Source organism: Balaenoptera ricei, chromosome 2, assembly GCF_028023285.1.
Source record: "Balaenoptera ricei isolate mBalRic1 chromosome 2, mBalRic1.hap2, whole genome shotgun sequence".
NCBI classification, from domain to species: domain Eukaryota; kingdom Metazoa; phylum Chordata; class Mammalia; order Artiodactyla; family Balaenopteridae; genus Balaenoptera; species Balaenoptera ricei.
This window is the reverse complement of record NC_082640.1, coordinates 144,016,504-144,044,392: the sequence shown is the minus strand read 5'-3', so window position 1 is coordinate 144,044,392 and position 27,889 is coordinate 144,016,504. Positions and strand designations below refer to the sequence as shown.

General features: G+C 36.8%; 1 protein-coding gene across 3 annotated transcripts in view; it reads right to left on the bottom strand.

The window, feature by feature from the left end:
• Positions 1-414: 414 nt before the first annotated feature.
• Positions 415-27,889, bottom strand: part of TMEM260 (transmembrane protein 260) — a 59,622-nt gene continuing 32,147 nt past the window's right edge. Inside the window, exons 6-17 of one of the 3 annotated variants that reach the window (XM_059914296.1) lie at positions 27,350-27,529; positions 25,773-25,813; positions 22,611-22,694; positions 21,289-21,403; positions 19,813-19,982; positions 17,244-17,415; positions 14,388-14,536; positions 8,816-8,992; positions 7,271-7,324; positions 5,437-5,527; positions 1,858-1,984; positions 983-1,067 (exon numbers count right to left, since the gene is read on the bottom strand). In XM_059914296.1, coding sequence (XP_059770279.1) covers positions 1,892-1,984; positions 5,437-5,527; positions 7,271-7,324; positions 8,816-8,992; positions 14,388-14,536; positions 17,244-17,415; positions 19,813-19,982; positions 21,289-21,403; positions 22,611-22,694; positions 25,773-25,813; positions 27,350-27,529 — 1,326 coding nt within the window. In that variant the 3' untranslated portion in view covers positions 983-1,067; positions 1,858-1,891. Of the gene's footprint in view, positions 1,068-1,857; positions 1,985-5,436; positions 5,528-7,270; positions 7,325-8,815; positions 8,993-14,387; positions 14,537-17,243; positions 17,416-19,812; positions 19,983-21,288; positions 21,404-22,610; positions 22,695-25,772; positions 25,814-27,349; positions 27,530-27,889 lie in introns of all 3 variants that reach the window. The other 2 variants (XM_059914295.1, XM_059914297.1) reach the window with 2 other exon arrangements.

Below are 27,889 nucleotides of genomic sequence, written 5' to 3'. Positions count from 1 at the left end.
CCCCTGCCCTTTTTTTTTTTTTGGCATTTTTGGCAGCAGGAAGCCTACTAATTATTGGGCCCAGATTTATGAGCCCAAATAGAAGTAAAACATGAATATAAAATTAATTAAGGAAAGACAAAATCCTTTTTACTTGCCAATCAGTTTAAGCAACTGAAAAAAAAGCAAACAACAATTAGCTTAATTTTTTAGTGATTTCAGAGAATGATCTAAGACAATAAAACCCCAACCTTTTCAAAATATCATTTGGTTGGTATTTAGTTTGAAGTGTGAGATTATGTATCAACCCCAGCTACTCAAAAAACAAAAAACAAAAACAAAAAACCAGTATTCTAACTTGAAGCATAACAAGATTCATTCTTAAAAAAAAAATGATTTCACTTCTCGGAAACAAAGAATGTCTTTGGTATGGTATTAATGTTTTAAGAATTTAATTTCAATACCAATCCCAATAAGCAGGGCCCTTAAGATTCATGGTCAATATTTTAAGTATATGAAAACAGTTCATTCTCTTCTAGAATCTAATCAAGCGGCTCATTTGGTGAAAGACTGTGGAAGTAGGAAGATTTTTCAAAATATTCTCGCTGAAATGCTAATTCAGTAACATGGGCTAAATATAATTTGCATAAATAGCACATCTCAGTCTCTAGCCGCGCCCCCCTCCGAAACAGTACGGCTGCACCATGTACTTATATCTGGGAGATGACTTAGGCTTCCATTTTTTTATGCTGTTTCTTTTCTTGGATGAAAAACTTTGAGATTTTGGAATTTTGGAAGCCAAACGCCAAGCAGGTTTTTCACAGTTTGCTGTCTCAGCCATTTTTCATATTTCTCAGACTTTGCAGTTCTTTCCTTAGGTGTTTTAGAGCAACTGAAATATCGGCCAGCTGTGGATCATTCTGGGCCTTCTGAGTGTAGAGACGGAAGTGTCTGATGGTTTCAGATAACAAGACTTCAGGGTCTGCACCTCTTTCCCGAAGGCGCAGCATCCGTTCACAGGCGATGGCATAGTTCTTATGCCAGTTCACTGGGTGTTCCTTTCGTAAATAGACAATCTCCTTATAAAGCTGGAAGACAGCAAAAATGTTGGTATTCCATTGTTATCCCTTGACTTTTTAAAAAAAAAAAAAAACCAGAAAACACAGAGAAATTAACACAAGAAACAAAAATCCAAGCAGCCTACGGTAAAAATCTAATTGTTGCTAGGCCATGCAGAAAATGCAAGGATGTTACTATAATTATTACAGTAGCAGGAGGCAAATGTGCTTCATCTAAAACTGCTTCTGGGGTTTTTTGGATGTTGCAGAGGGAACCTAAGACACACTGTGTCAGGACAAAATGCTCTTCCTCCAGAAAGACGTTCTGAGAAAGGGATTTAGTTCTAATTCATGGAAAGCCATTTACTCAACAGGCAGAAAGGTTGAAACTCTAAATTTAGCTATTGGAGAAAAAAATAGCTTTCTTTAGAAAACTGCATGGAAAAAGAACTTGAAGAAATTTAAATTTTGCCCCTCATTTTTACATAAATTTCTCTCTATATTATAAACAACAGTAATAACAATAGCGACAATAAAACACATCAAACAAATCCAACATCAAACAGACTGGGCGTAATAGAATTTAAGAGACATCCTTAAAGTGAGACATTGAAAATCTTCACAGTGTCCTAAAATTACAATTTTCATAGTTAAAACTTTGCCCACAGGAATTCAGAACTTTGTTTTCCAATATCAGAGATAGTATTAATTGGATAGAGTTAGAATCTTTAATATTGAGTTTTCCAGAGGAAAAACATCAAAATTTAACAAATAAACCAAGAAGTAGATGCAGATCTACAAAACAGAATATTATACTTGCTTATTTGGGAATTTCACAGCCTTCTCGGGGATTATCAAATTGGAGTCAGATCCACAGGCACTTGAGTTAACCAGTAGCCTCCATGAGAGCACAGGACAAGCAACGATGCTTTCTCCAGCGACAAGGGCTTTTTGAATTAGAACTATACTCATTACATCATCCAGTTGAAAGGGACCCAATTATATTATCTATTTCCCCAACCCCTACTCCAGAGCAGACAAATGCCTACCTAATCTATTTCAAAACAACATCCCCATGAAAAAGTCCCCGATCCGTATTTGATATGTCATTTTGATACTTAATACCCCTCAGTCCTCAAGCTGCCTTTTAAAGCTATTTTCCCCTTAGTTCTCTTCACTCCATAAAATAGGAGAGTCACCTCGCACGTTCATAGACATCAAAGCTATTAAGTCAGCCTCCTACCCGTTTATTTTCTTAGTAAAATATTCAAAGCTTCTCTACCTTTCCTCATAGTTTTTTGGGTTTTTTTCCCTATCCGTTGCTCCTCTTCCCAAGCCTCCCTCTGATGAGGGACATCTGTAAAATGCATGGCAGGCTGCCCGGAACAAAGCAGGTGCTCAGGGTCTTTTCTTTCCCAAGTTTTCAAAATCCTGATAAGGTTCTGGAGCGCAAGACAGATGCTAGCACTTCATTTCCCAATGGGTCAAGAGAATAAGAGGCACGCTCATGACCTCCCTGCTTCAGTCTTCAGACATCAGAACAACTACGCTACCCTTTTCTAGAACATCGACTCATTCTGGATGGCCCATTAGGCCACATGTGCTGTATCTTAAGAAGCTAAGAGTCATTTCTCATCATGTGGAATTACATTTCCCCCTCTAGGCGTGTATCACTGTGACATTAGTGTTAGTGGAACGTATTCTGTCTTGGCGGGAAATCTTCAATGTATCAGATGTATTCCTAAAGATAACAAAGATCATTCTTGCTCTCCCACTATACCTGAACTTAATGTTCTGTATAAGCTATTGAGCAGGATAATGTAAATAATAACAAAAATATCTTTTATACCTAACAAGAATGTTCTTGAAACACCTGTACTAGGGGCTGATTTGTGTTGACCCATGGAGTATTTGGCCTCATTTGTCTTGCAAATGATGTCACACATCTGAAGACGTATGTGAAGGAGATACCTATAGACTGCTACAGACTTGTCTTCACTGAACAGAGTAATGCTAACAGGCCCAAAGGGACAATAAATCCATGAATTAGCTTCAGTAGTGGCCTAACAACTGACCATGGAACAGATCACTGATGAGAACATAAAATATTAGTAAGTCTCGGATTTCTCCCAACTAAATACTACTTGTTTTTCACAGAATCACAGGGTATTAGAGATGAACCAGATATGACCAGGATATGAGAGATAATCTATAAAGTTTACAGTCCACTTTTTTTTTTTAAAGAAAAAATAGAGGTCTGGAAAGGTTAACTGGCTCACAGTTGACAGTGAATGGTGGAGCAGGCCTTGAACCTAGACCTCCTGACTGCCAGACAGAACTCCAGCATGCCGCTTCCTATAACTAGTCCCTGGCTGTCCTTGAGTGGGCACCTAGGAGGTTTCCGCCTTTGTCCCTGTGGTTCCGTCCTTATGGACTGTCCGCCCTCCCCCACTTTCTCGCTACCCTGCCCCACATCTGCCTGGCCAGTTCCTTCTGATCTTTCAAGATGACACTGCGGTGACATCTCCTCTAGAAGCCTTCCCTCCCTTCCTCACCAGCCCCTCCCCAGAAGGCTGTACTCATATGCTGCTCTCTGCTCCCACCGCACCTCTGCAAACCTCTCGTAACTCTCACGACTGAATTAACTGAGGACCTTATCTTCCATCTCTCTCTCTAGCTTGTGCCTCTTTGACAGCAGGGAATATTCCTGATTGTCTCCATCACAGTATTTGGTACAGACTGGGTGCTCCATAAATGCTCTGTGAGTGAATGAATAAATGAATAAACAGTGGACCAATGAGCACAAAATTGAGGAGTAAAATCTGTCATACTAATTGGACACCATGCAATTTTGACTCAGCACCAAACAAATGTCCTGGCTGAGTAGATCTACAGCAGCCCAGAGACAGCAGAAATACCTCCTCACTTGCTTAGACATACAGCTCCTGGGCTCTGTTCTTATTGGCCTTCGCCAGGATGTCTATTTCCTACACAGCAGGCTCCAAGAATATCTCTGAAGGTGATGAAGAGCCCAGTGCTATAAATCACAGAAAAGCAGGGACTTGTTAACATAGTGCTACAGCAAAGCAAGCCTCTACTCTGTACTCCCCTTGCCATCACAGAGGACCAGCTAGCTAAGCAAGAGCCTCAGTGTGGCTGGATGTGAAGGCTGTTTGGTTTCCTGGGGCCACATCAGAAGACAGAGCCACTCTCCATGACCCTTTATCTCTCTCATAAAATCCCAACCAGGGCTTCCCTGGTGGCGCAGTGGTTAAGAATCCGCCTGCCAATGCAGGGGACATGGGTTCAAGCCCTGGTTCAGGAAGATCCCACATGCCACGGAGCAACTAAGCCCGTGTGTCACAACTACTAAGCCTGTGCTCTAGAGCCCATGAGCCACAACTACTGAGCCCGCGTGCCACAACTACTGAAGCCCGCGTGCCCTAGAGCCCGTGCTCCGCAACAAGAGAAGCCACCACAATGAGAAGCCTGTGCACTGCAACGAAGAGCAGCCCCTGCTCGCCGCAACTAGAGAAAGCCTGTGCACAGCAACGAAGACCCAACACAGCCAAAAATGAATAAATAAAAATAAATAAATAAATTAAAAAAAAAAAAGAAATCCCAACCAGCCATGGCCCGATCATTTCAAGTGTAGCCAGGATCATGATTTTGCATAGAGGGCAACCCATCAGAACTTGTTTCTTTTTTTAAATAAAGCCATCATATTAGTTTCCTATTGCTGTTGTAACTAATCACCACAAATGTAGTGGCTTAAAACAATATAAATGTATTATTGAATACTTCTAGGGGTCAAAAGTCATAAAAATCAAGGTTTTTGTAAAATCAGCAGGGCTGTGTTCCTTCTGGAGGCTCTGGAATCTTTCTTTGCCCTTTCCAGCTTCCAAAGGCTGCCTGCACTCCCCAACTTGTGGCCCCTTCCTCCATCTTCCAGGCCAGCCGTGTGGCAATCTTTTAAGTCTTTCTCTCTGACCTCTGCTTGCAATGCCACATCTCCTTCTTTGACTCTGACCTTCCTGCCTCCTTCTTCTAAGGACCCTTGTGATTACGTTGGGCCCACCTGGAAATCCAGGATCATCTCCCCACCACAAGATCCTTAATCACATCTGCAAAGTGCCCTTTGCCATGTAAGGCCATATATTCATAGGTTCTGGAGATTAGGACATGAACTTCTTTCATTATTTTGTGGACCACAGCCATTTACTTTAGATATCATATGTGATACACATGACTATTTTTCCATTTATACTGCTTTATAATGCCAAATAAAGCTGGAAACAAAAAAGTAAAAACTCTACTGTGATACACCCTTTCTCCATCCCAAACAGTCACCACTACCCTCCCACCAAATAAATTTATATACGTTAAAAGTACAACATACGTTATACGCGTGAGTGTAGAGTTGAGCTTTCACATCTGAAGGCAAACTTGCAGTTTCTGCCAGGTTAAAGATGAAGAATGGGGTTTTCATCCTGGGAGTGGAAGGGTGTTCATGTCAATTTTACATTCAAAGCTAAATCTGCCAGACTTTTCCACTGATAAGGAACATACAAAACCATTTATTGTATTCTTTTCACTTCTCTCATATTAATAGTTTACTCTGAACCAACGGTAATCCTCCCCCGCCATCCCAAGACACTGCATTCACACCTACTGCCAAATCTTTTAGAAAAAAGCTTATGTTCATCATTCCTATTGTACATCATCTTCCTTCCAGATGTACATTTCATTATGCAAGAGCAGCTGGGAGGCGGAGACTTGCTGAGTTTGTCAGCACATCCCTGAAGGTACCCATCGTGACGGTTCATGCCACGTGTGACCAGTTCTTCAAAGATGGCTGGACTCTTTGACCACATGAGCTCATCCAAATTGTATTCAGCACACCAATTAAATCAATACCTGCCCGAATAATGACCTGCTTTCTTCTTTTATGTGATTTCTCCCCCAGCTTTCCCACATTCAATCACAGTGAGGAATTGTGGAGACATTCGGTGTATCTTTGATTAGTTCTTCAAAGCAAGTATTTGTTGCTATAACTGGGCTGATAACTTGAAATATGCAATTTTCTGACTTTTTCAAAAACACTACTGCAAAAACTGTATCTTTTTTGTAATTGTTATTTTGTCAAGAACCATTTATTAGCAGTTTTTTTTTTTTAAGATGTTTTTGATGTGGACCACTTTCAAAGTCTTTATTGCATCTGTCACAACGTTGCCCCTGCTTTATGCTTTGGCCCTTTGGCCACGAGGCAAGCGGGATCCCAGCTCCCCAACCAGGGATCGAACCCGCACCCCCCGCACCGGAAGGCAAAGCCCCAACCACTGGACCGCCAGGGAAGTCCCTCTTGACAATTTTTTAAAAAACCTCTTTAAATGTATGTAAGCCCTTTACACCCTAACTCAATTCTTGGTGCAAAGCACCGTCCCTGGCCCAGAGTGGGCATCAACACATTTTTACTGGAGGAAGCACTTCATACTTGGTACCCCTGTCTGCATCACTTAGGACTTTTACATTAATATTTAGGCCAAAGTCTGTTAGTGTTAGATATTTTGAATACTTTAAAAGAATGACAGGAACCCAGAGAGTCAAGAGCGTCACCATGAAGGGTTTGTTCCACACAGGAACAACAGGAAAGTACAGCATCTAGCACATGAAGAGTCAGATCTCTTTGAACATGTCTGTCTGTTCCATTAGACTGAGCTCCTTGAGAGCAGGAACTGTGTCATATTCATATGTGTAGCTTCCATGCCTAGCACAGTGCCTGGTCTCTAGGAAGTTTTCAATAAGTGCTTAAATAATTAACTAGCACATTACACATGGAGACAGGGTTGTAATTATCAACTTCTCCTCAATCAATTACACTCACTTTGGTTTAGTTGAGGTAGGAGAGCATAGGAATTAGGAATGTTCCAGAGTCAGAGAGATGTGAGTTTTGGACTCTATTGGTAGAACTATGTGGCCTTGGACAAGTAACCTCTCTACCTCCAGTTTGTTCTTTTGTAAAACGGGGATAATAATAACTTCTTCACAGGTTACTGTGAGGATGAAATGAGATTATGCATGGGTAATGATTAGTACAATGCCTCAAACAAATAATTGCTCATAAGCATTATTTTTATGATCCCCACGCACCACTACTCCCCAGATGAAAAGCGCCAGAGGCTCTTCTGCTGCATTACAGACAGACTGCAAACACACACGTGTACATTATTCACCTGGCTTGCCACATCTCTTCGTTGGCCACAGATTCCCAGGAAGATGGAGCAAACCTGCAGTTACAAGAAAACGGTAACATGTTTCTGCTAGCTACCTTTATTGCTGTGGACATGTAATTCTTGTTTTATAATCTTACAAGGCAAATAAAATAGGCTGCATCCTGAAGTACTGATAGAGACCAAAATAACAAACTTATTCTCCTAGAAAAATTTGATCATTAGGAATTTGAGGTTTTGGTAAATGTATTCTTAATCTGCATAATGAGCCCCAGTGCCTCACGGGAGCAAACTAAAGATTAGTGGGAAGAGGCTGGAGGCATTTGGGGAGCCAGCTGTTCCTAAGAACTGTCAGGTGGGCGATGGGGCAGGGGTGAGGCCTGGGTCACTCTATGGACACAGCTAAGAGCCACTGAGCTGTAAAGAGAGGGAACTCCCGGCTTGGATAAGTCATTGCTGGAGCTAGGATGCTGCTCCAAAAACACTGGCTGAACCATTTGCTGATTTTTTTTCACTTAATTAAAATTTCTTTTATTACGTATCTATTTTGACAGAATGGAGATAATGAGTGATGCCATGTACCTGTACTGTCGTCAGCTGTTTGGAGAACAGGTGATTTTCTAACTTTTCCTCACAATGGTCACAGAGTACTTTTTTTTTTGGCTGCACCGTGCAGCTTGTGGGATCTTAATTCTCTGACCAGGGATTGAACCTGGGCCACGGCAGTGAAAGCGCTGAGTCTTAACCACGGGACTGCCAGGGAATTCCCGTCACAGAGTACTCTGATGTAGAACGACTTATCCAGCTCTCGCTGGTGCACAGCAATGTGGTCTATTTGCTCATATTGACTCAAAAAACTTTGGTACCATTTGTTCATATGATCTTGACTGTTGTTCTTGAATTATAAGCAATAATTATCTAATCTTTGAATAATTCATAATTTAAAAAATAGGCAATGGAGACACCTATCTTCAGATGGTGACTCGTCTTCCATATGGGAGAGAGTCAAGTCTAGGTAGAAATGCTTCCAGGAAGACTAATCATGCCCAACACGACAGACCAAGGCTGATGACAAACAACTGAAGAAAAAGTTACTCAAATCCCAGTCTTCCCTACAGAGAAGTGATCTGCCATTCTTGAAGAAAAAAAAATATGAGTTTATGCAGGTGGAAACTATCATGGGCAACAGAGTGAGTGCCTTTTAAAGCTCTGTTGCAGTTAATAAATCTCTTCCACTTTTAGGGTCTAAGCTACAGGATGGTGGACCGTGTAGCATTACAACAGCTGGAGGTGGACGGTGGCACATGTTTAACTACTGTGGTGCCCAATCAACCACCACCGCCCTTCCTCCATCTCCAAGCCTGAGGACAAGAAATACATGTTCTCCTTCTCTATTACAATACTCTGTGGGCAGCAAATAACAATATTAACTACTAATAAAAAAACACAAAATATATCAAATAATTTAAAGGCATCTCAAAACTTAGTAAGTTTTTTAGGCACACAAAATGGCTATACACTGATGAAAAACTTAACTGCTCGCCATACCTTCCATAGTCTTCAGTCCAGTTATAGATGTTTCTCGTAAGTTTAATCCATTCCTCAGGGTTGAATATAATCTCCGAAGAAACTAATTTGTCACAAGAACCCCATGGCCAAAGTGAATAGTTCTTTTTCCAGGTTGGGTCGCCTTCATGAATTCCTATGCAAACAAATGTTTCTTTTCTATTGAAAACAGAAAAATATGCATTTTTAACTTAAAGTTCTAAATGTTAAAGTATAACTCATGAAGGGTCACTTCTGACTCTTTAAACCTCGGTTACCAATAAACCATTTGTGAACACTTTGGTTTATTTAAATCTCTCCCAAATAGATTGTTTTAAATTTACATTGAGGGACTTCCCTGGTGGTGCAGTGGTTGGGAATCTGCCTGCCAACGTAGGGAACACAGGTTCGATCCCTAGTCCGGGAAGATCCCACATGCCGCAGAGCAACTAAGCCCGTGCGCCACAACTACTGAGCCTGTGCTCTACAGCCCGTGAGCCATAACTACTGAGCTTGCATGCCACAACTACTGAAGCCCACGCACCTAGAGCACGTGCTCTGCAACAAGAGAAGCCACCGCAATGAGAAGCCCGTGCACCGCAACGAAGAGTAGCCTCTGCTCGCCGCAACTAGAGAAAGCCCGTGCACAGCAACAAAGACCCAACGCAGCCAAAAATAAATAAATAAATTTTAAAAATAAATAAATTTACATTGATATTAGTGTAAAAAATGCTGTTTGGGAGGTTGAGGGGAAGCGCACAGACATAAATGATAAAACTACCTGTTTGTGACATTGTAAGAAATCACTTGGGGATAAGCACTGTTACAAGGAACGCTTCTGTGGTTCTGTCTCACGTGTAAATATACATATTATTTGATACCTTTAAAATTGTATAGGTGGAAATATGTCTTCATAGTAGTAGTAGTAGTAGTAGTAGTAGTAGTAGTAGTAGTAGTACTACTACTACTACTACTACTCTCTCCTTCCTCAAATTTCCATTGCATTTTATTTTAATCTCTTTTAACATTATTTTATTGAACTTGTTATCTTCATTTATAAATCTTTCTGAGAATAGGCTATCTCTGAATTAATTCTAAATCCCACATAGCATGATGCACAGCTAATACACAATATTTGCTGAATAAAATTAATTAGATTTGACTAACTATTAGGATCTTCAAATCCTGCAAAAATTAGTAATAGAAATGGTTTAAATAAACTTAGCTCAAAAACATTATAATTGACTGGTTCTATTCCAATTTTTGGTGTATACCTTAACAGCTATTACCAAGTAGAAAAAAAAAAGGAGCATGTTAGGAGCAATTACTTGAAAGTAAAAATTTCATGAACTTTGAAACAAGACACTTCTGGCTTAGATTTTGGATTTTTTCCACCATGTATTACCTCTATGATTTTGGGGAAATTACTTAATTACCTGTGTCTGGTCTCCTCATCAGTGAAATTGGTATGAACTATCTTTCACAGCTGTTTAAGATTAAATGCACTATCTGACATAAAGTAAAACATAATAGAGTTCTGGTTCTACGGAAGATGGAGTCATCATATTCTATTCTGTCTCTCTCACTGCACACAACTATAATTTCTGAACAGAAGACCTGGAACAACTATCTGAAGACTCTGAAAAGTAAATGGTAGAAAGAAGATTGAAGGAAGAAAGCAGAATTCTAAGTTCCACCAAATTCACAGTGAGTTTATCCCTTTTCCCCTTCCAGGATTACCTGGCCTGGACTCAAAGGAAGCCTGAAACCCAAAAGTACATACCAAGTAAGGACAGAAAGAACTCCAAGAAAAGCCCAGCCCCCTCCCTTTTTCCTAGCCCAAGGGGCAGGAAAAGGAACTTGTACGGACTGGAGAGAGCAGAGGAAATCCCCAGGATGTTTTCCCTTCTTTCCTTCCCTGGGCACCGGGCAATACTGTGCCAGCAGCAGCACAGTTACAGCAGTGGCAGCTGGGCAGGTCCCTATAGCTCTGAGGAAGGGGAACACTTCTCGCTAATCAGAGGAGCTGTGGTTCCAAAGGCTGGGAGCAAATTCCTATTACTCCTCCACTGGGTGAACTTGAAGACAGATCAAGGGAAATTATACAATTTAAACAAAGAGAAAAAATATTGAGGAAAATGTACAGAGTTTAGGCACCTGTGGGACAATATCAAAAGGTCTAACCCTGGTGTCATCAGAATCCCAGAAGGAGAAGAGAAAGAAGGTGGGGCAGAAAAAGTACTTAAAGAAATAATGTCAGGAAGCTTCCAAATTTTGTGAAAGACATAATCTTTCAGATTCGAGACACTCAGTAAATCCCAAGTAGGTTAAACTCAAAGAAATTCATGCCCAGATACATCATAATCAAACTGCTGAAAACTAAAGACAAATAAAAAATCTTGAAAGCAGCCAGAGAAAAACAACACATTTTACACAAGGGAAACAATGATTTGAGTAACTGCAGATTTCTCATCAGAAACCATGCATGTCAAAAGGATATAAAATAACATTGTTAAAGTGGTGGGGAAAAAAAAGAACTATCAAGCCAGAATTCCATATCCAGAAATATCCTTCAAATATGAAGGTGAAATAAAGACATTTTCAGATACAGGAAAACTAAGAGAATTCACTAACAGTCTTGTTCTAAAAGAAATGCTAAAGGACTAATTTCAGATGAAGAGAAATGATACAAGAGGGAACTTGGAATATCAGGATTGCAGGAAGAGCAACAGATCTGGTAAATATGTGGACAACTATTTTAGATTATCTTTTCTCTTAGATTTAAAAATATATGTATGATGGTTGAAAACAAAAATTATCACGTCTAATATATTTGACAACTCAATCAAAAGTGGGGAGGTTAAAGGAACTTATATGCCACTAAGGTTTCTACAGTTCACTTGAAGTAATAAGTAGATTGTAAAAAGTTAAGTATGTCTGTATACTGTAATTCCAAGAGCAACCAGTGAAAAAATTTACCAAGAGACATAGTAAAAATAATTTAATATGGAATACTAGAAAAAATCAAAGATCCCAAAGAAAGCAGGAAGGGAAACAGTGGAATGAAAAACAGAGAAACAAACAGAAAACAAATAATAAAATGATAGATGTACGTCTAATACATATCAATATTTACATTAAATGCAAATGATCTGAATACACAATGAAAACATAGACATTGTCAGAATGGATAATAAAACAAGAGCCAAATATATACTGTCTACAAGAAACCCACTTTAAACGTGACATAGGTGGTTAAAAGCAAAAGGATAAAAAGAGAAATACCATGAAAACACTAATCAAATTAAAACCAACCAAAAACCCAGAAGGATTTTTTTGTAAATATAGAAAAAGGTGCAAATGCAATTCAATGAAGAAAGAATAATGTTTTCAACAAATGATATTCATATGCAAAAAAAGACCTTTGTTCTAAGCAACCCCCTTGCAAAAATTAACTCAAAAGGGACCATTGATCTGAAATGTAAAACATAAAACTATAAAACTCTTAGAAGAAAACATGAGAGAATCTTTGAGACCTGGTATTAGGGAAAGAGTTCTTGATATGAGATCAAAAAATATGATCCATAAAAGAAAAAAAATGATAATTGGATTTCATCAAAATAAAGAAACTTTTATCTGCAAAAGACACTTTGAAGAGAACAAAAAGACTGGGAGAAAATATTTATGAATCACGTATTTGACAAAGAATTTGAATCTAGAATATACACAGAACTCTCAAAACTCAATAGTAAAAAAACAAACAATCCAGTAATCCCACTCCTAGGTATGAAAACATATTTACACACAAACGTGTACATGAATGTTTATAGCAGCTCTATTCACAAATGCCCCAAACTGGAAACAACCCAAATGTCCTTCAACAGGTGGATGGATAAACTGTAGTACATCCATACAATGGAATACTACTCAGTAACGAAAAGGAATAAACTATTGATATACAACAATAACTTGTATGGATCTCAAAGGCATTATGCTAAGTGAAATATGCTGGTGTCAAAAAGTCACATACTTTATGAGTCCATTTATATGACATTCTGGAAAAGGTAAAACTATAGGAACAGAGAATAGATCAGTGGTTGTGAGGGTTAGGGCTTTGGGGACAGTATGATGACACAGGACAGTGAAAGGGAGTTTCTGGGGTCATGAATGTGTTCTGTATCCTAATTGTTCCTACCCACTTGGCAAATTCTTACTTAGCCTTTAAGTCTCCAACATTTTATCCATACCACTATTATCAAGCTTGCCAGCTGATACTATAACTTATCTGTTTCATGTTTAAGGTACCACTTGACACCTCTGTGAAAGATTGCAACAGCAGGGATCACACCCATGCATCTGCAGCTAGTATAGGTCTTGGGACATTTTGAATACCCAATATTTATTAAATAAATACTGAATAAATGCCCCTGGGCAGAATTAATTGCTTCCTCATCCATGCTCCCAGAACACTTGGCTTATACTGTCAATTAAATCATCTATTTAGTAAACACACATTGAACATTTACTGTGTCTCACACTTTACAAGGCTTTGTTAGTATAGAGCTTATGCCATCATATTATGGCCAATTGTATTCATATCTGTGTATAGATGCAACTAGATTGTAGTCTTACTTAAATCTGGAACTGTCTCACTTTATTGCCTAATACAAACTGGTACATAGTAGGTTCAATTAATGTTTATAAGGTAGAATTAAATAAAATTCACCAAAAAATGCTGATTTGGAGATGTTAATTGTTAACATTCCAAAACAGAACAATTAAATATTACTCTCACAGCACATTTGTACCTATCACCTTCATATTACTTCATGAGCCACAGTAAACTTCAGGCTCTGAACACCAAAAGTACCACATCATTAGGTTCTTGGTAAGGGATAGTTTAACTTTTACAAAGAATTTCTGAAGTCCCCTTTATAAGAGAATAGAAATTATGAAATAAGTTTTCTTCTTCACGCTCTGGACAATCCCAAGCATTTCACAGACAGGAAAAATGTTCAACACTACCACTGAAGGAGTTATTTATTCTTGACCTTAACTATGAATAATTTTATGTTCTCAAGTATAGAATTCACAATTCTCATATGTTATCTCAGCCAGCATAACTGTGGGTGTTTTTCTTATTTATAAAAATGCCTTATCCTTTAGAAAAAAATCCTTAAGCTATTTTTATATAGTGATTATTCCTGGAAAACATTTGCATTAAACTTAAAAGGGGGCCATGGTGTTGATCAGGGGGAAACTATAATTGCTTGCGATCTACCTGCAATGATTTCAAGTAGGCAGGCACATCTCCAATTTCTCTGAATTGTACTAAGATCTTATTTGCTATTCTTGCTAATCTGTCTTTATTTTTCTTTTACCCAGAACAATAACATTTATTTCTGCCTGGCCTCATTTATGCACAGATATTCAATTTAATTACAGAGATAATCTCACCGGTGACAGGGAAATAGGTGTAGAAAATTGGTCTTTTGGATGAAGCACAGCTGCTACATAAACAATTTTAGAAAAGCTTAAGATTTTAGAAAAGCTATTATATGAAAAGAGTGCTTACAGTTTATTTACTTCAAGAAAATGATAAAGATTAAATGTGACCATTCCACTAGGTAATATTCCTTCCACAGGATTCCACCGGTTCCCAGGAAATTTGACGCCTGGTAAATGCTTTGCCATCTTGGGTAAATACCACTCATAAGTCATCATCTGCCAGAAAGATAAAATATGATATCATGCTTTTAATATGTTTCTTTAAAAAGAATCAACTTTATCAAGGACAATGAAAAGGTTCTACAATGTGGAGGTACTCATTAAATATAAACATAATTGAAAAGTACATACAAATGCAACTGAGGTATGTGGCACTGACTATTCTTCTAATGACTTAGACCTTAGGTTTCATGCCTTAAATTATAACTATCAGCCATCAATAAAATCAGCACCTAGTTTCACTTACCTCCATGCATTTGCCAGACTACCCAGAATGACCTCCCGTTCTCATGCCTAGAGAGTGTGTACTGAACTTTTCGGAACCAGCTTAAATACCACTTCCTCTCAGATGCCCTCCCCAGGTCCCATGCTCCTACAGCACTTTGTACCCACCTCAGTTATAGCTCTTAGCCTATTCCTCACTAGACTGCAAGCTCCTACATGAAAGGGACTGTTTTCATCTCACTGCCTCTGCACCTATCACAATGCCTGGCATAGACTAGTTCCCAAACTATGTTTGCTGGACCTGAAATGCCTTTCTGATGGCCAGACTAGACAACCTAGGCAAAATACAGAGATGTGTCATTACTCTGTTCTTTCATTCATTCATTCAAAAAACAAGTATTGCTCACCTAAAATGAAGAAGATATAATCCCTGCCCTTGAGAAGCTCAATTATATGATAACCTAGGCCTCAAAATTAAAAACCCTTTGGCTAAATTATCTGAATTTATTAGTAGCTCCAAATTAATTACATATCCTTTTGATTAAAATAAATCATTAGTATCAAAATTTTTTTCTTAATTCTATACTTAATATATACTTCATTCTATACTTTTATATGTACAGATTTCTTTTTTTTTTTTAAAGAGAAGACTCCTACTTACACCTTCAAAGCTTCATTAAGTTTGGATATCATCGTTTGAGCAATTATGCTTATGTTTTACTTGTCTATACAAGTCATTTAACTAGAAGTGACAAATTAATTTTAATCTAAGTGTACATTGTAAATACTCAAAAAATACTTATTGAATTAGAGTTTATTACCCAATAGTTTCAGTTCTTGGGTATAGTAACATTAATTAAATACCCACTGTGTGCTATGGCCTTACTCTTTCTAACTTAATTCTCATAATAACCTTATTATGTGAGAATAATTAAATTATATCAGATACTGTTGATTGCCCACTCAACAGCCATTCCTTTCCAACTAACACAATCCTGGTTTTAATCAGGTAGTTCTAGTGATTCTCCTTTGCTAGTGAGTAGTTTAGGAGTGGTCATGTGACCCAATACTGGTTAGTGGGGCCCAAGCAGAGGTCTGCTGGGGGCCTCTGGGGTACATGTTACTCCCAATACAGAGAGAGAGAGAGAAAGAGAGAGAGCCCAGAAGAAGCACTTGGCATGTGACGTTTGGAACCAGGCATCCATCAGTTCAGGAGACCCGCAGAAAAGCTGCCCCAGAACACTGCCCTCATGGAACCGCTTGTATTATCAATCCTAAACCTCCTCTCTCCAGACTACTTGTCTTGTGAGATTAAAAACTCCATAGTTTAAGCTACTCGTCGTCAGGGATTTTGTTCCTTACATTCAGAAGCATCCTAACTTACTTATCTAATGATCATTTCCATTTTATAGATAAGGAAACAGAAGCTCTGAGAGGAAAAATCAATAGACCCCAGTCACACATCCAGGAAGTGAGAGGATGAGGACTTGAATTTGGGTCTAATTAACTTTGAAATCCAAGCTTCTCAATCATAGTAGCTGTCATCCCAAATAGTATTTAAAATCATAGTCTGATACCAAATTTTCAACAAATGATCTAGCTTTTGTCAGATGCTAGACTGAAGATCAAATTAATCATTTGTGTACATGATATAAATGCAAACTCTGTCTAAAAAATGTGTAATTTTCAAATTTCCCTATATTTGCAAATCTGTTTATAGTGTTCTCAAAAAATTTTAATTAGTCATTAATTGAATGAAATTTATTAAGTAAGTATTGTGCCTAATAGTTTGCTCAGTCAAACTAAATGTATTTTTTCAAGGTTAAGAATTTCTCTTTTCCTGACAACCATTCTAAAAACACCAGAGAAAGATTTGTTTAACTATTTATGGCTTAAACAATAAATCCTATAGTTTACATATATTTTTTTCAGTTCAAGAAGATTGTTTTAATAGACCTTGAAATTTTTACAAGTCCTCTCCAAAAATACTTTTGTCATAAGATCAACAAAATTTACAAATAAATTCTATAGCAGAATTGTGGTCAATAATTTCTATTTTGCATGAAATATATACCAACCTGCAGTATGACTTATTTTATAGTCAACCTAATTTATTTTAATCCCTGGATCACTGGGAAGTGTTAATTTGAATGGTTGAGTTGGCTGGATGTAAAAGAACAATTTAAAAATAAATTTACAACACAACATTGTCATGGTCTGTCATGTGAACTAGAGACCTAGGATGCTGTTTGAATCTAATATGAAACACATTAATTCTTAGAACATTCAGTTTAAAAAGGAAAGAAGCAACTCATGACTTTTCCTATTAGTTAAAATAAAGAATGTGATATATATTTTACCTAAGAGTGATCATAGAAACTGTACCCACTCAATGTTTAAAAAAAATAGTTCTTTAAAAAACATATGTTTTAAAATGATCGCTACTACTATATTCTAAGTGTATCTTTCATATACTTACTTCCTGATCCACTAATGAAATATCTGGCCTCAGTCCCTCACAATAATGCATGTAACGGAGAGAATTCCCTGGCAGATCTCCTCTGAGTAAGATAATTGCATCATGAGGCATAGAGGCTAGAAGATTCTTTGCAAACTTATCGATCACATAGTTGGTCCTTTGGTCACAAATGCTAAATAAAAGGATTACAAAATATTAAAATAGCAACACATTGTTTTAGTTTTAATAAGACTGGGCTTATTTCCTGCTCCATTCCTTTCCCATCACACAATCTACATTTAGCGCTTTAAAATATTCTAACGTATCTTCTAAGAGGATGCATATATTTGAAAAGGGAACACTATTAACTGGGGAAAAAAAAAGAAGGAACTAATTGTGCAATTGAGAAAAATCACCATACTGCTTTACTTCTGGAATTCATTATCATTTCCATAAAAAAGGGAATCAGTTAGTGGTCAATAATAAGTACTTTTTTTCCTAAAAGCATATCCAATTTCATTAAAAAGAAGTAAGGTTTCTGATTCCACTTGGAGTTTAAGGTAATTTCATGTTAATTCCATTTAGCTCAAAGGAATTTTCAGAAATGCAAAAGGAAATCTGCCAGTTTCTGGCATAAATGTGCACGTTTGTCTGACTCTCTTGCACATAGAGGTTGATCCTTTCCACCACTTCCCTGGACCAAAGACTCCCTGTGTTCCTCTCTCCCTTCTAGACTCAGAAATCACTAGAGAATGAGACCAATGAGAAGGAAGGGAAGGAATAATTTGTTGAGATGTTTACTTCTCTCCAGGCATTATTTGCCATTGCCAACAGTAGCAGTACAACTCTTTTCAATGATGAAGTGGACTTTCTAACTTCAAAGAAAAAACTGGCATGAATTCTGAGAGCTTTCCATGAAAAAAGAAAAAGAATACAAGAAAGGAAAAGCATCGAAAAACAGAACAAGCAATGTCCTTCCTGCTATTATCAGGTCCATTACATGTAATGGTACTGAAAAACACAGCCTGAAGTTGAATCACTGGGTTAGCCTCACAAAGCAAATGAATACTTCCAGGAACAAAATATTATCCTTGCCTTTGTAACTGATGCAACCATTTTCTACTGTGATTCCCTACATTGCAGGGCGATGCCTCACATTTTGCCACCCAGGAAAGTTGCTGTCTATTCCATTCACCTGGGGTAAAAAAAGAATCAAAACCAAACCAAACCACCCAGTCTGTGCAGGCATCCCTGGTGTGGAACCGGAATTGCCCTAAAGACCTGAGCCACGAGAAGACTGGGATAAAAAAGGGTGAGTGGAACTTCCCTGGTGGCACAGTGGTTAAGAATCCGCCTGCTAATGCAGGGCACACGGGTTCGAGCCCTGCTCCAGGGAGATCCCACATGCCGCGGAGCAACTAAGCCCATGTGCCACAACTACTGAAGCCCGCGCACCTAGAGCCCGCGAGCTACAGCTACTGACCCTGCGGTCTAGAGCCCGCGAGCCACAGCTACTGACCCTGCGCTCTAGAGCCTGCGAGCCACAGCTACTGACCCTGCGTGCCTAGAGCCCGTGCTCCGCAACAAGAGAAGGCACCGCAATGAGAAGCCCCCGCACTGCAACGAAGAGGAGCCCCTGCTCGCCGTAACTAGAGAAAGCCCTCGTGCAGCAACGAAGACCCAGTGCAGCCAAAAACACAAATAAATAAATAAAATAAATAGTTAAGGTTTTTTTTTTTTTTAAAAAAAGGGTGGGAAACACACTATGGGCTCGGCAAACCCTTCTTGAGCTTGGAGTTGTATCTGGCACCTGCATCCCCTTCCCACAAGGCCTCCTGGTGACACAGCCTCCCTAACACCGGCTCTTCCTCAGTATTATAAAGAACATCAGTTTTTCAAGTTAAGTTGAAAGGGGGAATGTAACCTTTTAAAGTACCAATCAAATCTCAGTGTAACAAAACTCCAATGGACTCTTCCACTTCTGTAATGTTTACTCAATACTGCTGCAAATAAATGAACTATCATCTAAACTTCTACATCTTTTATGTTAGACTGAAGTTTTCATAATGGTTATTAAGCAGATTTTGAAAAATACATTTAATACTAATAATGCATAAGGGTTAAGAAACTTCTAGAACTTTGATTATTTAAAATACTTAATATACACTACTACAGAGAGTACTAGATAAGGGCCAAGAATTACTCAAAAGATGAAATCTTTGAAGCATAAAGTGAATTATTTTAGGGCATACAAAAAAACCCCAAATGTCTTTAGTCTCCATCTAAGTGGTATTTTAGATCATGGAATTTTACGTACACTCCAGATTCTAAAAAGTATCTCTAGGATTCCTTAGTGGAAAATATACAGATAGTTTACATGCACCACCCAAAACCTTGTTTGCAATGGCCTGAAACTACACATCACTCATGCTGAGATTCTTGTTCAAAAGTCTAAGAACCACTGCATTCAGACCAAACTGTCTCCCTTTGAAAACTAGTGGAAGGTAAAAATAAGACAAACCCCTAGAATCTAAATATCCAAATGCCTCTGGCTTGAATGCTACTTTTCATAAAAATAACCGTGTGTTACCTATAATTAGAATATATTTGGTAAATTACAAAAAGAGTTGCTGAAAGCCATTCCAGACACTGAAGCCCATTGGTGTTCAGTACTCGGTTACTCTCAGAAACAAGTGCAGCCAAACCGATGCCAGCGAGGACAGCCACCACTGCGTTGCTCTGCATCCAGAATCGTTCCACCTGTGGAATAGGCATGCAAACAGGGTGTCCAGTTGACTGGTTCATGCAATCAATCAGGTATTTATATATTTTAAAAATATATTGCATGTATCTAGTTGCTTATGCCTGTGTCATTTAGGTCTTCTTAACTGCCTTCTCCAACCTAACTCCATGTCACTTTACTTTTCAATTTTCAAGCATTCCTCCTTCCCTGTTTGACGTGTGGATCTTCCTTTTTGGATCCACACATTCTTTTCTATACTACAAACTTCATCTTGAACTCTTTATTCTAACAGGCAAAGCAGGAGAGGTGGAGAAATGCTTTTGCTTAACCCCTGATGTTTCCTTCCATGTAGAGAAGCTCCAGTAGTATTAACACTCCTGGCCTCTCTCTACCCTCACTTATTTCTTCCTGAAGGATTGTAGGGACTGAGCTGACTGGGGAGTTTGGGAGCTGGGACTGGGCCTGCATAGCCCTCCTCTTTCCTCTCTCTTCCTCTTGGAAGTGAGCCGCCCATAGGAAGTACTTGTCCAGGGGCAGACTCTGGGGTGAGGCGAGCTGGGGAGGGGAGCGGCCTGCCCTGTGCAGCACTGCCTGTGACTAGCCCATCCAGGGATGCAGGATGAGGAGACTCCCTTCCCCACAGATATTAACCACGTTCTCCAATCTCAGCATTATGGGTAACAAAGGTGATTCTCCCACCCAATGTACTGGTTTATCTTGTTCTCAACTGATTCAGAACTCAGGTGCTCAAGTAAGGTATTATTCATCAGGCCTCTTGAACACACACACACACACACACAAACTGTTTCAGCTGTTAAAAAAAGAGCTATCTACATTTATATAGTTTCTTCTGTAAGGAGAAGAAATACTCTAATCTCAGATATGGTAGTCAGGGAAAAACAGAAATATACTTGCTCTTTTGCATAGGCTTGGACTAGTGAGGTAAGAAATAAGGGAATGTGTTGGTAGAGCCCCTAATTTCAACCCATATTTCTTTGCTATTTTTAAAAAAAATTCCAGGAGAAATGCAGTAGTACCTATATCTGCAAGCACACATATAAAATGACTCACTGAAATCTACCTTACATTTATTTTTCTATTTAACTATTGTGTTAACTAAACAATGCTTCCCGCCCCCCTCCACCCCCCAAAAAAGAAGGCTTAGCCTTACTGGTTCAATAATTTAAATTTTGATTTATAATAATGTATATACAATTTTAACTATTTCTGAGATAACTTGCTCTTCTACAAGATTCATGAAAGACAAATTTGTACATTCTTCACTAACTTTCTGGTCAAAGGATATATCTAAGTAAAACTTACCACACCCATGAAAAGTGGTTTTGAAATATCTAAATTTGCCCTCCAAGCAAAGAACAATGAATAAATGCAAAACATTCCAGTAAAAAGCCATACTAATGATGAGTTCTGTCTGTCCCTATAAAAAAATTAAAATATGTCCAAAATTATTTATGTGACATGAATATCAATAATAATATTACATAGTTTTAAACTATGAAAAAAATATTTGGAACTAAAAAACTTTCCATTTTTAAGTAGGAAAAAAGAAAGATCTTAGGTTTAAAAATATGAGTTGGAATAGATAACCAAAGCATAGTAATAAACCATACACTGCACTACATATTGTCAACAGCATAATTTGGAACCATGCAGCAAAAGATATGAAGTTAAAATCTGCAGAAGAAATATAAATTACTAATCTTGTTAAATTTAAGATGTAATTAAACATATGCAAAACAAAAGAGTAATTTCATGCATCAAAATAATAAAGATTTAAAAATGACAAATCTCAGTGCTGGTGAGAATGCAGTTGTATGAGAATATATGTTAGTACAATGTTCAAGAAAAGTTAATTCGATAATATATATATCAAGAGCCTTAAAGAAAATATTCACATTCATTGACCCAGTAATTTGACATGTGGGCATAAATTTTTAAGCAAGAACCAGAAATGTAGATAAGAATTAATCCACAACAATGCTTTGGTATTACTTATAATAGTGGAAAAAGTGGAAGGAATCTAAGACCCTCAAATAGGAGAACATTTAAATTAATTGTCCTAGGTTATAGTATGGAGTATTATACAGAAATTTAAATGATTCTAAGTATCTCTTATGGTATGGGAAAACGTTCAAAATATAATGTTAAGGAAATAAAACTATAAATGTATATACAAATATATATTCACATAAAATACACTCAACAGGCTAGAAAGTAAATGAACAAGAAATTAATGGAGGTTAATAGTTCTATATTTTTTAGGTTTCCTTTTATCATTGGAGTTTACTTTTTTCTTCAGGGGAGTTCAAATAATTGTTTGCCTCTTTTGCAAAGCAACAATAATTGGCTATGGGATAGGAAGAGATCAAACCAGAAGTTTAAGATATCAGATGGCCCACCTAGTTAGATTATAATATACTGTTCAATGTTTCAAAGTCATTAATTTATAATTAGAAAAAAAACCTAGCAAAAAAGCAATATATATTTGCCTTAATAGAACTGGTTAGAGTCATTTATTTGGAATATAAAACACTACTGGCAATGTTCTATAATGACATATTGAATATATTAATTCAATTCATGAACATGGGAAAAATAATGGAAAAAGGAATTACTTTACTCACTTTCTTACTAAACATATATTTGCCCAAACTGCAAGGGCTTGAATGTTGAGTGAGAGTTGGGTCCTCATATTTGTCACCTGAGAACTGTAAAAGACAATCTAATTTATTGTTGGCAAAAAACAAATTTGTTAGTTCAAAATAAAGCATTCTTTATAGACTGTATCTGATTATGCACTGAATAATTTTAAGGCTTTGAGTCAGATTTTAAAATTATTTTGTATTCCTTTAAATTTGGGAGAAAAAGTACCACAAGAAAGAGTTAAACAGTCTAAGATATTTTCCAGTTGTAACATTTGGTTAACAACTTACACAATTTGACCTGAGATAAGAACAAATAATTATTCGGTATTTTTGATATTGGTATACTATACTGATATCATAAACCAATTGGTATCCTATATTAGTTTGATAAGAAGTCATATGAAACTGAAAATAAAACAAGTCAAATAATTTTCTGGAGATCCAATCATGAAGAAAAAAGGAAAGAGAAGTGATCTCTAACCATCCTTTTCTAGGTTATCTTCTTCCGTAAAAGGCTTCCTTGTTTTCTATACTATTTGGTTCAAAAAATGTTTAAGCAATCTCCAAGAAATGTATTTTTCCCCTACAATTAATCTAAATTCTTTCATTAACTAATAAGCATTTTCTAAGTGTTATCTGAGTTCTCAAATAGCTCTAGCAGTCTCCAATTTTTAAAAAAGAAATGACTCTATACACTATCTCAAAGAACTTTCTTCTTCCTACTGGCAATTTTACTGAAGAAAATGTGATGCCATAATTATGGAAACCACACAATGTGTATTTTACTAATGGAAACTTATCTACTATGAGAAGATATCCTTACTCATTTTCAAATACACTTGAAAAATTGATTCCAGCATGAGGCCCATTTCAAACCATTCTTCAAAAGGAATGAAGTCAGTCTCAAAATTTATTCTTGGAGATCTGTTGCTTAAATGTAAGCTCTAAAACATGGTCACTGCCTAGGGTTAGATTCAATAATTTCCAGTATGCAATTCAACAGGATTGCAATTTAAAGATATGCATGGAGAAAGAATGTAATTTGCTTGACTGGAAAAGAGTAGATGATTAGGTTCCATCATGTTGAACGATTTTCTAGTAAATTAATTATGAGTTGCCTTTCTCAATACTCTTGTCCACCCGAAACAATTAAAGACTAGAAATTCTCTCACTCATTCAGAGAGTGCTAGGATTATGCCCCCATACCATATCATGATTTCGTATGAGCAAATAGTGTCGGTGTGAGTGGTCATCACTCTTGTCAAGCCTTTTTTTCTAAGTATATGACCTAACTGCTATTATTTCAATGCAAAGGAGGCCTTTAAGTTCCCCAATAAATGACTTTTATGTGCAACTAATGAAAGTTAGATGTATGGCCTACGATTAGTCTTGAGGCTTCTCTGGAGTTCATGTGGGATTGTTAAGACAAAATATACTAGTGATTCTGAATGTGATAACAACTTCAAAGGTAGGTAGAAAAGAAAGGTAGGTAGAAAAGAGCAGGCAGGGAGTCTTGGCATGGAGAAAAGCAGAACAAAGGAGAAGCCCAGAGACACTGATAAAGTTGTCTTTATCTTTAAAACGGGAACTGAGCTTCTTGCTACCTTCTTCCCAACAGAAAAGAAAAAGGAGCCACAAAAGTCTCTGTCAGACATAAAAAGAAATATTTAAAGTCAATTGTAAGAACCTCAAAAGGTTATATAAGAATAACTGGTGGCAGGGAAATATTTTCAAGATATGGTATTAAATGAAAAACAGCAGGCTAACAAAACAGAGTATACATTATGATTACATTTTCAAAAACAAGCAAAAATATTAAAAATATTGGAAGGATATAGACAAAAATGTTAATGGGTTAAGAACAGTGATTATCTCTGCATGTTGGAATTATAGTAATTTTAATTTCTTGGTTTGCTTACCTGTATTTGCTAAATTTTCTGTAATAATTATGTATCATTTTGGGGAGTAAAAAGAAAGTAATTTAAAAAGAAAAGAAGGAAGTATGGAAGGAAGCAAGCAAGCTAGCAAATGAACAAGACAGAAACTGTGAGAACCTGTGAACTACCTCACATGTAGATTTGAAATATTTTCCCCATATTTTTAAAATAGTTTTCAAGTAGTCCTGTGAATTCCATATTAATAGTTAGGAGATCACTTTAGTGTTAGAGAAACCTATTCATCCCTAATTTTATATTGAAAATATTTTAAGAATATTACAGAACTGGTATGTATATTTTTCATGTTGCCTTAATCTGTATAGTTTTCTTTTTTAACATCTTTATTGGAGTATAATTGCTTTACAATGTTGTGTTAGTTTCTGCTGTATAACAAAATGAATCAACTATATGTATACATATATCCCCATGTCCCCTCCCCCTTGTGTCTCCCTCCCACCCTCCCTATCCCACCCCTCTAGGTGGTCACAAAGCACCGAGCTGATCTCCCTGTGCTATGCAGCTGCTTCCCACTAGCTATCTATTTTACATTTGGTAGTGTATATATGTCAATGTTACTCTCTCACTTCATCCCAGCTTTGTATAGGTTTTAAAGCAAATATGAACCCATTTTCCAAAGAACTCTAATAGATAATAGAGATGAAAATATATTTTCTGGCTCTAATAAGGCTGGATGTTTAAAAATATGCAAGTCAAAAATAGAGCTTACGGACAGCTTAAAGGAAGTCTTAGAAAACATTAAATAAATTAATGTTTGAAGAATTAAATGAATATAGCTCAAACCAAAATAACAAGAAAATAATTGTTCAAATTGTGCTAAATACAATGTTCTAAAATGTCTCCAAAAGAAAGAAGATATAAACAAAGAAAAAGTTATTTCTAAAGCAACAATACATTGGGTAATTTTGTATACAACTGAAAGTTGAAACATTTTCATTTTATATAGTCTATTTAGTCTCCTAATAGTCTTATTTACTGTTTTATTTATTGTTCATTTTAAGCTTTATCTTATTGAAGGAAATGCTGGAATATTTGTCATTATACACAAAAACTGTTAACCACAGAGGTGAAAACTACATCTCAGACGTACTGCTTCACAAAGAGATAAACTCAGAAATCCCTAAAATCATTTAAAGGAACTAATAAAGAATTCATTTAAAAATAGTTTAAGATATTTCATACTCACAGCAATATTTCAGACATACTGGATCCTATTTCAGATTTGGCCTAAACATAAAAAAGTTTATTTGCATAAGCATTAAACTGAAGCTTTGGTAGACTATTGTGTTTTAATTACCCTGATTTAAAAGATACATGTTTAAATATACAATGCAACTTGTCTCTTCATTCAAAGTGTTTACTTCAGAGCCTTATTAGATTTTTTAGGAGAAGTCAGTGAAAACTAAACACAGATATCCCTTAGGAATAATTTCAGAGACAATAATTGGCTAAAAATCAGTTACACTCTTCCAGCAGGAATGATTAACACATTAATGAACTAACAGATTTTACACTTTCATTACAAAGTCTCTTTAAGCTCTTTTTTTGGGCACTTTGGTTAAAGCTCATTATCGCCTGCCTGTAATTTCACAATTATGTGTGAATTATACACATTTCAAATCTGGAATGGCCCTCAAGCAATATTTCAATGGAATAACCATATAAGTAAATCAGAGTATAAATTTAAAGTACCAAACTTTCTAAGTCAAAAAATAATAATTATCCTTTTATTAAATGACTTTATTATGAAATACCTCCTACATACAAAAAACATACATAATATATATTTAGGGAATAAAGAGTTTTAAAAAATCTATAGACTCACCACTCATTGAAGAAACAGAACTGCACGAATACCATAAGGTATCTCACAAAGCTCTCAAAGGGGCTTTCTTATCCCCCAGTGGTAACTGGGGGATAAGAATTTTGTGTTAGTTATTCCCCTACTTTCTAAAAATATATAGTTTTATTACTTTTTATGTATCTTTCAGCAATAGACTGTTTAGTTTTTGCATGGTTTAGAATTTTGTATAAATGTTATCATATAATATTGTAGTCTTCTGAGATTTGCCTTCTTAAGACACAAAAAGTGCAAACCATGAAAGAAAAATCAGATACAACTGTCTATCTTAAAATAAAAACCCATCTGTTTATCCTTTCACTTTTCAGATAGCCATTACCTACAACCACATTTAGTGTTTTCCCCTAATTTATGTCTTAGGGAAAGAAAGGCCTTTTGAAATTCTTTAGAACATACAGTTTCCATTGAATGAGATCATATTTTATGAAGCATTTACATATTTAGATCCCCCACTGAATACTAACATGAACACTGTTCATCAAATATGTTTTAAAAAAAGAAACAAATATACTCATTAAGGTATATTAAAATTTTTGAGATTTTTTTCCCTTAATCATTTCCAAATATTTTTAATCACAGACCAAGAGCCCAAAGTGATACCCAATGCTAACAAGACTGAAATGCTTCACCTGCTGGCAGCAGTCTTTTTACTGCTTGTTATCCTGAAAAATATATTCAGGATATACAACAGGATGATGTCGGATTAAGTGATTCATTTTTTTCTCTAACATATGTGAAAGGCTACATTCCAAGGGGCAAGTCTGCTATACAAATAACAAATGAAAATTCCAGGTACTGTCATTGATACAAACACTGATTTTTTTTCTTTCCACTCAAGGTCCAGGCAGAACACTGAAGTTTTGCCACTTATTTCCTTAAAAGGGCTTGAAATATAAATTTACCAGACTGAATGTTCCATATTCTTCCCTGAGAAAATGTGTCAAAAATCCTAGCAATGTTGTCTGGTCTCCCCAGGTCCAACGGGCTTGATGGAGGTAGGATGAGATAGGAAGGTAGATATAGGGCAGCAAACCAGCAGAGAGGTACAGACTCAACTTCAACAAAGAGCCCAAGGAGAGTTCCTGCGTCAGAGCACACGGTGTCACATGTATAATAATGTTTATTTTAGTCAGATTCATCCTGGAACTTCAAGAACACATCAAGGAAAACATCAAATATGTTTACTCAGAGCTGATCTCTCAATTTATATTAAGTCACCACAGAATACGATGTTAAACTTTCTGATTACTGTGGATTACTAGAAAATTGCATCAGTCTGAATTCCTTTGCATGGCAGGTGAAATCTGAGTGAAGCAAATAATATTAGCAAAGACTCATGAGTATCATGTTTAATGCATCTTTTACATTTAAAACCATGTCATGACATGCAGCATTGCACAGCTGAGATAACCCACTTGGAAGTGATTACGGTGTCTGGCCGT